Source organism: Austrofundulus limnaeus, unplaced genomic scaffold, assembly GCF_001266775.1.
Source record: "Austrofundulus limnaeus strain Quisiro unplaced genomic scaffold, Austrofundulus_limnaeus-1.0 Scaffold336, whole genome shotgun sequence".
In the NCBI taxonomy this organism is placed as follows: Eukaryota; Metazoa; Chordata; class Actinopteri; order Cyprinodontiformes; family Rivulidae; genus Austrofundulus; species Austrofundulus limnaeus.
The window spans coordinates 239,034-252,625 of NW_013952738.1; the positions used below are offsets into that span (position 1 = coordinate 239,034).

At 38.8% G+C, this 13,592-nt stretch overlaps 1 protein-coding gene across 1 annotated transcript in view; it reads right to left on the reverse strand.

The window, feature by feature from the left end:
• Window positions 1-1,612: 1,612 nt before the first annotated feature.
• Window positions 1,613-13,592, reverse strand: part of LOC106527655 (amyloid beta A4 precursor protein-binding family A member 1) — a 21,798-nt gene continuing 9,818 nt past the window's right edge. Inside the window, exons 5-13 of the mRNA XM_014022597.1 lie at window positions 13,018-13,163; window positions 11,087-11,119; window positions 10,899-10,985; window positions 6,625-6,825; window positions 5,151-5,330; window positions 4,857-5,069; window positions 3,811-3,930; window positions 2,141-2,281; window positions 1,613-2,065 (exon numbers count right to left, since the gene is read on the reverse strand). Of these exons, the coding sequence (XP_013878051.1) occupies window positions 1,994-2,065; window positions 2,141-2,281; window positions 3,811-3,930; window positions 4,857-5,069; window positions 5,151-5,330; window positions 6,625-6,825; window positions 10,899-10,985; window positions 11,087-11,119; window positions 13,018-13,163 (1,193 nt within the window). The 3' untranslated portion in view covers window positions 1,613-1,993. The remainder of the gene's footprint in view (window positions 2,066-2,140; window positions 2,282-3,810; window positions 3,931-4,856; window positions 5,070-5,150; window positions 5,331-6,624; window positions 6,826-10,898; window positions 10,986-11,086; window positions 11,120-13,017; window positions 13,164-13,592) is intronic.

Here is a 13,592-nt window from a genome sequence, read left to right on the forward strand (position 1 = left end):
AGCTCCATGAAAAACAAACAGGAAGCAGCAGGTTGGAGACAACTATTGTCATCGTCCTAAAATAATCACCAAGTTTTTAGTTGATAAAACTGAGTTACACAATTATTTTAGGAAGGTGTCGCTATGATGAACTGATTTAACTAGTGACCAAATAACTGCTGGTTAGTGAACTCACAGGAACATCACAAGCTGGAGGATGCATTGACAAATATGTTTATTCAAACTATAAAACTAATACTAGAACTAATGAAAACTAGCAAATCTGCTGTAAAAACTAATTCAAACTGAATTAAAAGATAAAAAGTAAAAACAAAAAACTACAATGAAAAATTCAAACTATTATAACCTTGTTCTAACCGAGCGCGGACCCCCAGCCGTACCTTGATGGTCGGGTGTTCTGATCCGGGGGGTTCTGGCTGGTCACTGGGTGTATATATGTCTGTGTGTATGTACTGACAGTGTTTATGAATGTGGGCATGTATGTATATCTTTATACTCTATACTGTATGTATGGGTATGTGTGTGTTTTTATATATGCCCTCCATGTATTTATCCGTTTGTTTTTCAGGTGAGCGGACAGATGTTGGGTGTGTGGTCCTGTGTTTTGTTGGTGTATATTTAATATACTTCTAATCGCTACTTCAATCTTTCTATCTTTCTAATCACTTCTCTCTCTGTTTTTCTCTCTGTCTCTATTTTCTCTTCACTTAAAAAAGTCACTGATGATGAAGAAATAAATGAACTAAATAAACTAATATTTAGTTTTGTTTTCTACTGAAGTGACAAAAAAAGAGGTTATACAACAAAAATATTCTGTTGTTATTTGTTAAATTATGACATGGTGGAGACAGGAAGCAGCCCAGATATGGAAATCCCTAAAACTGAAAGGATGGACTCAGATCTGTAGTTTGAGACGATTCTTGCATCAAAATTTGGACAAATGAACCGATTGTTAAAGAAAAGCTGGAGTTCGACCTTAAACTCGGAAGAACAAAGATGAAGTTGGATGTCGGCCGTGTTCTGAAGCCATGCAAGTGAAGTCTGGGCCCCGAAAGGTGGGAGTAGATTCGGAATTAAAGGGGTCCAAGCAGGGGACCTTGTGGAACTCCTGTGGTTTTTTTGAACATGTGATTAGGGTTTCCTGCATTTTAAATTTACTGTTAACCGTGTTCTTACTAGAGAGGACCCAYCTAACAGTAGATTATTATTATCCAGTAGATGACGCTAAGGTTTTCTTAAACAATTGTTTATTCTGGTTTTTATATGGCTGAATGTTTTCTTTTTTCTGATGCTGTTCCACTCCTTCTGTAGCATGTCATTTATTACGTGTTTAGTCATTGTAAAGCACTTGCACACAAACACACGACCAAAAATGTAATAAATCACACACAGAACAAACACGCACACTCACACACAAACATACGGCCTTAGCGGAGGTTTGCACTCTCTGAGTGCTTCTAGTTTGTTTATTTACTGTTCTTGTAATTTAACCTCAGTTTTAGCTTCATGACGTTTATTAGCTGTGTTTTCACAGACAATCTAGTTTTATTTTGATTTCTGTATTTTCTAGTTAAGATGTTAATTTCCCATTGAACAAAAGACACCAGACCGCTTCAGGCTTTTCTTCAGTTTATTCTGCAGAATTATACATGCATTTTCCTTTTCTCTCTGAAGCTCTTCACCGTTCGGGTCACCCTGACAATAATAGGTCCATCATGATTGGAGTACATTCAGATATTACAGCTATTAGACCAAAGCTAATATTGTCTCTGTTTGCAACCTAAATATACACAAAAACCCTACAAGTTGTCTTTGGTCRAACCTAAAGAGTCACAGAAACACTCAGTGTAGTGATACGGATTGCCTTCTGCTGTCAGACTGGATGAAGGAGTTTACGTGACAGTCAACTGTACAGATTAAGGCAAGTGGAACGGGACACAGAGGAAGGGGCGGAGTTAAAAGGATGGGGGAGAAAGAGGAGGAGGAAATGCGTTCAGATGTAGACGGGTTGCTCCTGCGCCGTCAGCAGGCGGTACATGGCCGCAGGCATCGTCTTCATGTGGATCTGGAGCAGAAGGAAGACGAGGTTATTTTCTCCTGTAATTTAATCTCTTAGTAACTCAAACGACTGTGTTCTCACCTCGCCCATGGCGTTGGACAGGATCTGAACGATCTTCTCGTGAGGGGTCGCCACCACGCTCTGGCCGTTGATCTCGATGATGCGGTGACCGACTCGGACGCCGCCTCGCTCTGCGATGCCGCCTCTCATCAAGCTGCAGATCTGCACAAGAAAAGAAAAACTCAGGAAGTCAAAGGTATTTAGATTGATTTCTCATTTACCTTTTCCTAATGGGCACCGGACCCGCCTTGTTAAAAATACATGATGACATTGCTGTCTTTGTTACAGTAAGCGTCCAGTCGTTCTGGTTCTACTAGACCTTGCAGCCTTCGACACGGGGACCATTCTGTCCTTCTGACTCGTTTAAAACACTTTGTTGGTATCCGTGGTACAGCACTAAAGTGTCTTATCTACTATCAGACAGAACTTTCTCTATCATGAACAATAATTTATCCTCCAATGCACCTCTGTTGTGTGGGGTGCCACAAGGCTCCATCCTTGGTCCCTTCTCTTTTCCCTTTATATGCTGCCACTAGGAGAAGTTACAGTATATCTGCGCACAAAGTGTCCCTTCTATTGTTCTGCAGATGACTAACAAATCCACTTGTCTCTTAAACCAGGCATGACTAACGTGGTTCTCTCTTGTCCGGACTGTATAACGGCTGTTACACAGTGGCAAAGTAAAACCTTTAAACTTTAACTTGTCCAGAACGTGGCTGCCTGTCTTTTAGCCAGCACCTCTAGACGTGAGCGTCACCCATTTTATCCTCTTTGCACTGGCTTCCTGTCCGTTCTACAAATGATTTTAAAAATTTACTTTGTTTTTAAAGCTCTTAATGGCACGRCCCCAAAATGTTTATCTGAACCTTTATGTCTAACTGTACATGGGACATCAGGTCAGCTTTGATTGGACATCCCAAAGACAAGGATAAGCATTGGGGTGGCAGGACCCCGACTCTGGAACAAACCCCCTTCTAGAACATCGCTCCACCTCTGACCTGGGCATCTTTAAGACAAGACATTTCTTTAGACCCCAAACCCAGACCCAAACCAGTGGTTATTCCGTATGTTGCGGGTGTTTCGGAGAAACTGAGACGTTTATTTTCTAAACATGATGTCCCAGTGGTTTTCAAACCCCAAAACACATTACGGCAAAGGCTGGTTCACMCCAAAGATCCGGTGCCCCGGCACAAACAGAGCAATGTTGTATATGCTGTTAAGTGCCAGGAGGACTGCGACCAGTTATACATCGGGGAAACAAAGCAACCACTGTTCAAAAGAATGTCCCAACACAGACGAGCTACATCTAATGGCCAGAACTCTGCAGTTTTCACTCATTTACAGGCCAGCGGTCACTCTTTCAGAGATGAGGATGTTCTCATTCTTGATAGAGAGGAACGTTGGTTTGAGAGAGGAGTAAAAGAAGCCATTTTTGTGAAGAAAGACTGTCCAGAGGTGGAGGCCTCCGTTTTCAGCTGTCCCCCTCCTACAGCGCTGCTATAGCCAGTATCACTCCACCCACTGTTAACAATAGGTGTTAATTAGGTGTCAACGATAGCCATGTGATGTGAGTATCTGTGGAGTTCTTTGGTCACCTTAGTTAGTTGTTAAAAGGTGTATAAATGAATCAATCAAAGGTCAGCTGGACTCTGAGGGTAAATCTCAAACTATCAGGGATGATTTCTGCTCACTATGCCGTTCTGAACGCTGAAGCCCAGCTGGTATCTGAGGTCTGGCCTTCGGATCAGCACCATGGTGACCGGAGGACACCGGACGATGTTCATCTTGATCCTGGACTGGGACTTCAGACCCTGAAAACACAAAGATGGTTCTGCTGACTCGTCGATAACGCTCCATCCTGTCATCTGAATGGTCCAAACCAGGGTTATTATAGTTAACTAAAACTAACTAAATAACAAAAACTGAAATTAAAAAAACATTTTAGTTAACTAAAATAAGTAAAAACTGTAATAAAATGAAAAAACGATAACTAACTAAAACTGTATAATCTTTTTACAAAACAATTAAAAYTAACTGAAATTATAAATAGAATATCCTTTAATTTTAATGTTTGTCAATTTTTTYCTTTTTTTTATTGAGTAGTTTCACATTAGCTGTGGTCTGTAACACTTGTTTACAGTCTGCTGCTAAATGACGACAACAAAAGTTAGAAAACAACAACGTCCACTTTGGGATTTCTTAGAATCTGACTGAAAAATCAAATCAAGTGTYTTGTAGTGGAAACAGGTGATAAAACAGGTGGAAAACTTCTCAAAGGAAAAACTGCATGAATCAAACTCACACAAGATGCTAACTATGACTGTCTGACACGCTAGCTTCTCTCAGTAGCTCCATGAAAAACAAACAGGAAGCAGCAGGTTGGAGACAACTATTGTCATCGTCCTAAAATAATCACCAAGATTTTAGTTGATAAAACTGAGTTACACAATTATTTTAGGAAGGTGTCGCTATGATGAACTGATTTAACTGATTTAACTAGTGACCAAATAGCTGCTGGTTAGTGAACTCACAGGAACATCACAAGCTGGATGCATTGGCAAATATGTTTATTCAAACTATAAAAAACTAATACTAGAACTAATAAAAACTAGCAAATCCTCTGGAAAAACTAATTCAAACTGAATTAAAAGATAAAAAAGTAAAAACAAAAAACTAGAATGAAAAATCCAAACTATTACAACCTTGGTTCAAACGGAGCGCGGACCCCCAGCCGTACCTTGATGATGCTCTGGCAGGTGCTGAGGGGTAAGCCCACCAGGCTCGTCCCGTTTATGGTCATGATTTGATCCCCGATGTTGAGTCTGCCGGACTTCTCGGCCGGCCCGCCGTGCATCAGGCTGGCGATGATGACGGTGGGGAGGATGGACCCCCAGCCCGACTCTACGATCACCACCCCCAGGATCTCGCCCTTCTGCTTCTCGATGTAAACCTGCAGGGACACAGGAAGCAGCTGCAGCAGGACGGTTGTTTGTCGGTTTGGGTGTTTGGTGCCCCCTGCTGGTGGACGTACGTCTCTGCAGTTCTCTGACTTGGAGAAGTGGATGAGGTCGTCGTTGTACATGTCCTGAGTGTTGAGCAGGTCGCTGTACTCCCGCTGGCTCAGGTCCTCGGGGTCGATGCCGTTGGCCCTCAGGAACTCCTGGTAGGCCACGCTGAAGGACTGCCCGATGGACTGGGCGATGAGCTGGGCCTGAAAGGACGGAGAGGAGAAACTCAGCTTCCAGTTTAAAAACAAACSCAAACATTTTTTAATTCCATCATTTTAACGCTCTTACAGAAACTCACAAACAAAAAACGAAGATAAAACGGRCAGGTGGGACACGGTTGGTGCAAAATATTTCAATATTTATCAGCCTGTTTGAGTCTCAACCTGTCAAATTCTGCAGATCCAACAAAAGAAAACAAAGGTTTTGCCACAAATTTATTTTAAAAACAGTTTTTTTATTCATAAAATGTGAAAGCTCCGTAGAAAACAAGTCAGTTTCTATATTTTAATTATATTTAATTTTTTTTACATTTTGTTTTTCCTAATTGTAATTCAATGACTTGTTATTGATTGAATAAAACGCCTCATATCCTGTTACAGGTTAAGATTTAAAGGAAGTGGAAATTTTAGATGATATATTTCTGTGTCTGAAGTCACTGATGAATTAAAAACACACAGAAATCTAAATAAAGTAAATTATTTGAGCTTTTTAAGGTTTGATCAATTTAAAATCTGCTGCATTCAATAAACATGAAAAATTAAAACTTCATACATTTTGATGAGTTTCACTTTGCTGTTAATTAAAATATATCATCGGTTAGGTCTCTTAACTTTAAATAAAAAAAAAACAGCTATCAGAGCGTAATAGACTCTTAGACAGAGGTTTATGTTCAGAGTTGAAAATTCTTACTGTTTATCAGGAATGTATAAATTCCGACTTTCTGTTTGATCTTGAACGCACCATCAACAGAAGCCGACTTTAAGGGATTTTTATCATTTTAAATGAGCCAAAAACACAACTTTTCTTAACTCTAACATTCTAAGCCTTTTCAGTTAACATWATCATTAAAATAATAATAACAAAATATGATTATGGAGCCATAATTAGCTGGGGAATGGACGTGACTGCGGCTGTGTTTTAATGGCCGCCTGAGTTTAAAACAGTGCTGTCATTTAAAAAAAAACAACCGTAAGTGACTTTGGAAACATCATTAATAACTCTGAGTTTATGAAGAGATAAGAAGAGGAACGTGTAAGTAGCTCACTGAGGATTAAACTGGATATTTTAACAGCTTGTTTGTAAAGTGCTGGTCTGAGCTAATGCTAATGGCTAATCTTGTTTAGAGTCATTTGCAGCAATAATAAATGGAGTTAGCCTTCTTTGCATGACTATATAAATATTTATAAAGTACTAGGTTTCTGTTGTACTTTACCATTTCATCAATAAACCTTCTGTTTGTAAAACATCTCTTTTTTTTTATCCCTCAACACAACTCACATCCTCGGATTCGAAGACGTGGCAGATCATCCTGTACATCCTCCTGTCATCGTGGGTCATGCTGGTCTGCTCCGCCGTGTGGTCCAGGTTCTCCTGAGCGCTGTGGGACCGCACCATCTTGCCCCTCGCCATCAGAACCACCATGTTACCAATATCAGCTATGTAAGAGATGGTCCTCAGCGGGAGGTCCATCAGAGCCTCCTGGTGGTCAAAAACACACAAAGTGCTGGATGATGGCCAGAATAATACCAGTAGACCCACGGCTTATGTTGTGTTTGTAAGAAAGATCAAAACATTTATTTTCCCTCAGACAGGATGGTGACGTCACTACGTTCTCCATCCATCTGGTCGCGTTCGGTGTGAACATAAGGCTTAGCTCGGCCACCCTCTGAAGGATGATCGTTTTATTGGCTTGTATCCAGGATCTCTGTCAGTGACCATCGTTACAGGCTGTGTCTCAAGTCACGGGTACACCGCGGACCTAGGGATGCTAACAATTAATCCACTTTAAGTCACATTGGAACATTTGGAACATTGACAGTAATATTTTACTTTAAAATAGCCACATACGTTTTATATTTCAGCTTTAATAAAATCAGGTGGCAAAAATCAACATTTTATTTGTACACTTTTGGTGGGGGTGCTAAAAAAAGAGTATGTTTTGTACACTTGCATTAATGTTGAAAATTGTGAATGGCCCCCTTACGATTAATTGTCGAATAATGGTTTATTAGAATAAAATTTCTTCCATTCGATTAATTAAAAACATCTGCAGCCCTGCGTGTTTTACTTGTTTCTCTGCTCCAACACACCTGATATGAATGAATGGATTATCAGGCTTCTGCAGTACGGAGGACCGAAACCGACATAATTAGAAATAAAAGCAGAATTATATAAATGAACCACTTAATAAATACATTTGAAATGCACCAATTAAAATAACAAAGGAGAACTTTATCTCATGTTTTTTGTTTGAAATGACTTTAATAATTATTTTTCCATGTTAGTATAAATTAGTCTATATATTTTAACACATAATTTAAATTTGAATGTTTTTAAAATACACAATTTTTGTTTTTCTTTTTACTTCTACATGCATTTGTGTCTCTTAAATGTTTATACTTAATTATTTTTATATTTTTCCCACAAGGCCTTTTTATTTCGATGTGTTGCAGGCGTGTGCTGCCTCAGTTTAGCTTAAAGTTTAATTTAAAACAAAGGCAAGGAGAAAAACTTACTTTGTTTTTAACTAAACTTTAAACTTTAAGCTAAACTGAGGCAGCACACGCCTGCAACACATCGAAACAAAAAAGACTTGTGGGACAAAACTATAAAAATATTTCAATTTAAACATTTAAGAGAGAAATGTATGTACAAGTAAAAGGGAAAACTGAAAAATATATATTTTAAAAAACAGTCAAATTTGAATTGTTAAAAAAATATCAATTAAACGAGAATTAAATTACAAAACATGAGGTGAAGTTCTTTTTCAATTGAATTGGTGCATTTTAAGTGTATTTATTTATTTAGTGGTTCATTTATATATTTCTGCTTTTATTTATAATTATGTCAGTGTCGGTCCTCCAAACAGCAGAACTTAGAAGGTAAATCAGTGTCTGAATCAGGCGTTGGGAGCCAGAAAAAACRTAAAACATGTAGGGCTGCGGCCCTCGAGAACCAGGATTGTCCACCCCTGGTTTAGAACAGTGTTTCCCAAGGTTGGGGTCGGGACCCAAAGTGGGGTCCCGAAACATCAAGGTGGGGTCCTGAAAAGATTTTCTGAATTAATTACATTTTTGCCTTAGTTGTTACAAAGGAGTGAGGTTAGTGTATTTAAAATGGATAAATGTAGTATAAAAATATTGTTACTATGCCCATGTTTTGTTGACCTGATACAATTGTTTATCATCCAAAAACAGTTGGGGGCTCAGGTCTCTGCTACTGTTATTTTGTGGGTCAAAAACTGAAAAGTTTGGGAACCACTGCACTTTGGTTCCCAAAGTTGGGCTTGGGACCCAATTATGAGTCATGAAGCACCTTGGATAATCTCCAGAAATCAATTTAAAGGGTAATAAAATAATTGCTGATGTAATATTTTCCCTATAATTATTACAAAAACACAAAATAAGTATAAATAAGTATTTATATTTGTGTGTAAGCTGTTTAGATTGTCAAAACGCCTGTGTTTTTAGGGTTATTAACAAAGTTCATGTACTCAGACCAGTAATATTTGGGGTCACAAGTTTTTGCCATGGATATTTTGTGGGTCAGAAGACAAAAAGTTTGGGAACCACTGGTTTAGAACCTTATTTCAGTGTAGTTTTGACTTCATCCAGCAGAGGGCGCCGCTGCTCTACCCCCGGCCCTGTTGAGCTGAGCAGAACCGTTTTAATGTGGGCGGCAACATAATTAACAGCTCTTATTTAGTTTCATTTGTGACACAACAATGATAATGGACTACACCAAACTTGAAGGGAAAGTACGGAAGGTTGTACCGACCAGCAGTATGACGCTAAAGACGAGAGAGCAGGACGACAGAACGGTAAGCTAACCGTGGCTAACGTTAGCTTCTTCTAGTTGAGTTTAACTCCGTGTGAAAGAACAAAAACAAAAAAGTTACAGTCGCTACAAATATTTAACTTGAAGTTAATCTCTTCTGTGTGACATAACCTGGCCAGTAAACCAATCTAATAAACAGTAACTGGCGTCATGCTGTGCAGCCCAGCTAAAATACAAGCAGAGGGGATATAATGTAAACAATTACCAATATAATATGAGTATTGTATAATGTATAATAATATATGAGTATAATATGAGTATTGAATACTCATTTGTACTCTCACGTCTTTCTGGGATATTTTATGATGTTCCTAGTTTGTTTTTGAGTTTATCTTAAAATATTGTGTTTAAATTATAGTTTTTCATCTTCAGCGTAGATTAAGTGTTTTACTTATTTTATTCTTTCATTTTTTTCCCCCCAAATAGCAACTTAACAGATTCCTGTTTTGTTATATTTTATAAATATGTTCAAGTTTAATAAAGTGAGAGAAATCCACATTTCTCTGTTCATTCAGTCGGTGTTTACTCACACAATAAAATGTAAAAATAATACTGTACTTTTTTAAAATTTAGTATAAAAAAATTAGCCCTTCATGTTATAGAAAGAGAAATGTCAAGTTTTTAGGAAAATGGCTGCTTATCAATTAATCGTTAATCGATCGATAAGATCAATCAACTTTAGATTAATCCATTAATCAATAAGTTGCGTCCGTACGTGGACCACATCACTTCAGTTGTGTTTTTCAAGGTATAACTCCGTAAAATTCGGTTTTAATAGAAAAATGTTACAAAGTAAATAAATAAAAAGCATTAATAATTTGGGTTTAGCTTGAATGAATCCTGGGATACCGTTGGCCGCGTAGGATACTCAGATGCAGTCTGGTTTCTGGTTTTGTCGGCCACATGAGTAGGCACCTACGAATTGGGACAGCCTACATTGTGGGGCAGTGACGTAAGCAGCTGACAAATGCGTCAATGCAAATCGAGACACAGCCAAAATCTGGATTCTAGCTAGACCCGGAGCAACACCTTCATTACTGCAGCTGAAGGTGCAGTCGTCCGGCTCCATCTGCCATTTGGAAAACCCTCTGTTGGTGCGAATGCAACCGTCACACCACCACACTCTCGTGGTTCTCACCAAAATGGTGTTTTCTGCATCCCAGAAGTGTGATTTATTTTATTTTTATTTTTTTGGACCGTGTTGGGATCGATCATCAGGATGTGACCTTTTCTTAATGACAGCTGTAACAGAGGCTTGAGGTTCAACAAAACCCATCCTGCTTCAAACTCTCAATGACTGAGCCACGAAGTCACTAAATAAGGAGGTCCAGGCAACCTTTGTGCAAAACCACCACAGACGGGTTACGCTCTGCTCGTTATGTTCTTAATCCACTGCTGAGGACCACGCACATCTTACAGAGACGTCCTCCGGTGTGACGGAGGCTTCGAGGAGTATTTCTGCTGTTGGATGATTCATGGCTTCGGTGAAATGTGACCTCAAGCTTTCAGAGGTGTTGCTACAGATAAAGTACCTCCATGTGTCGCAGACAGAAGAAGCACGCACAGGAAGTTTGTTCTTTATACAAAAACTATCAAAAGATGTGTTTTTTCGAAGCAGCTTTTGAAACATCACCAACAATCGGACCTTAAAACGTGTCGGATGGGCTGATCCCAAGAATACTGTCTCTAAACGAGGCACGTTGATATTTTCATACCTGSGTGTCTGCRTTGAGGACTTTGATCCTCTGCGTGGACATGAACAGGTCCACCTCGGCGGTGGACGGAGCCTCGGCGTCGGGGCTCTGCGGGAACGGAGAGAAAACCTCGAGTCTGAATCTGCTGATCCTTAATCCAGAGTATTTACGCTAACCGTGACGTTTAACAAAACAGAATAAAACCTTACCTTTTTCCTGTTCTTCGCCTGTTTTTGTGCGGCCTGCAGAGAGCAGAAAGCAGAAGAGCACGATAATTAAAGCAGCGGAGAACCAGCGTTTAGGATTCACATCAGATTCTCTGTTGACCGGAGAGAGAAAAGAACCTCGGAGGTTGGTTTTATGTGAGCGGGAGGCCGGTCGTGTTGCTGTCCGTCACGTCTGACAGCAGCAGCCGGACCCCCGGGCCCCCGCAGAGAGAACCCATCAGAACCTCCCTCTGCTTCGACGCGACACCAAGCAGCCTGGAGAGGGAAGGAGGACCTCGTGTTTTGAAGCCGACGCCTCGTCACGACTCCGGGGCGTCTGAACGTTTGCCTAAATTAACCCCGGATTCAGGGAGTTTGAATTAAGACGAGTCCAAACTGCTCGTTGTTGATTAATTTCTTTACATTTTCCTTCCAAGCAGCAAAACTTCATTATTTTTTATAATCAGTTTCTGTTCTGTCGTCCATAAATCTGTCAGATTATTTGATTTTTTAATGTGATTTTAATTAATGAAGCTCAAACTCAGAGTTTTTGTAAAAAAAAAAAAGTGTCAGAAAACAGCTAAAATTATTTGTTTACAACTAAATTCAACCATCGATTRTGATCGTAGCTCATTAACAATAATCTTAGCCCCATCATTTCATTTAGCTTTAGCTCCCATTTTTCCAGTTATAAGTTTTAGCTATGGTGTTGTTACATTTAGCTTTTAGCTACTGTTCTGCTGGTTTWAGTTKTTTAGTAACAGTTTTGCTACTTTTAGCTTTTAGTTACTGTTTTGCTGGTATTAGCTTGTAGCTACTGTTCCAGTGTTTTTAGCTTTTAGCTATTTTTCTAATACATTTTGGCTTTAGCTACCATTTTTCCCATAGTAAATTTTAGCTATGGTGTTGTTGCATTTAGCTTTTAGCTACTGTTTTGTTATATTTAACTTTTAGCTACTGTTTTGCTGGTCTTCTGATGTTTTTTTTTACCTTGTGTTCTAAAAACTTAGAATTTTAGTAACTGTTTCAGTTTTAACTTTTATTTACTATTTCTGCAACTTCTATCTTTTTAGCTTTTAGTTACTGATTTGCTGGTCTCAGCTTATAATGTTCAGCTGATTTTGGCTTTAAGCTAATGTTATAATAGTTTTTTTCTAGTTTGAACTTTTAGCTACTGTTTTCCATATTATAGTTCTAGATACTGTTTCATTATATTTAGCTTTTAGCAACTATTTTGTTGGTCTTCTGCTGGTTTTATTTTAGCTTGTGTTCTAAAAATTTTGGATTGTAGCGACTGTTTAAGTTTTAGCTACTGTTTTTCATATTAAACTTTTAACTACTATTATGTTTAGGTTTTAGCTACTATTTTGCTGGTTAAGGCTTTTAGCTACTGTTCTAATATTTTTAGGCTTTAGCTAATGTTTTATCGGTTCCAAATTTTAACAACTGTGGCCTTACTTTTAGCTTTTAGCTGCTGCTTGTTATAGCAAACTGTTAGCTACTGTTTTGCTGGTTTTAGTTTTTGGCTTTTTTGTTATATTTAGCTTTTAGTAGTTGTTTAGCTGGTCTTAGCTCATAGCCACCATTTTGTTTTTGGAAATTTAAATCTTGCAACTTCAACATAATTCATTCCTACTATTTACTTTTGAAAATATATCTAATAAAACGGCGTCTTTAAGCTTCAAAAGGCTGCTTTAGCTGATAACGTTGCATCTGTGATACTAGATGTTGGTTAATCTTTGTCATAAATGAATAAATTTCTTATTTCAGCTGTGCTGCTGCTGTCGTTTGTCTGAAAGCCCCCTCATGCGACAGTAAACATCGTGGAGTCAAATGCACTTTTTAGAGTATTTCTCCATAGAGGTCTTTGGAAAAAAGAACTGAAATGGTCACAGTTGGGTCTAATTCATCTGATTTGATTTGTGTAACCTCACCCGCACTCTGCTCATGGCCTCCTGGGCCTGCTGCATGCGAGCGCTCTTCGTGGGCGTCCTCTCTGAAAGCAGGTGGGTGCAGCCCAGGTAGGTCGCGGCGAAGATGATGCCGTCGATCAGGTCTTCAGGGTCGCATGGGCCCGGGACTACAAGAACCAGATTCAGACGTTAGACGCTAACATACATGTGCTACACGTGTAGAGAGTGAAGATGGTGGACGACCATGAAGCTTTTTTTTTCCCCTTTTTTTTTGTCACTTCAGTAGAAAATGAAACCAAATATTAGTTTATTTAGTTTATTTATTTCTTCATAATCAGTGACTTTTTTTAAGTGAAGAGAAAATAGAGACAGAGAGGCAAACAGAGAGAGGTAATTAGAAAGATAGAAAGATTGAAATAGCGATTAGAAGTATATTAAATATACACCAAGAAAACACAGGACCACACACCCAACATCTGTCYGCTCACCTGAAAAATAAATGGATAAATACATGGAGGGCATGTATAAAAATACACACATACCCATACATATATAAAGATATACATACATACATGCCTACATTCATAAATATTGTC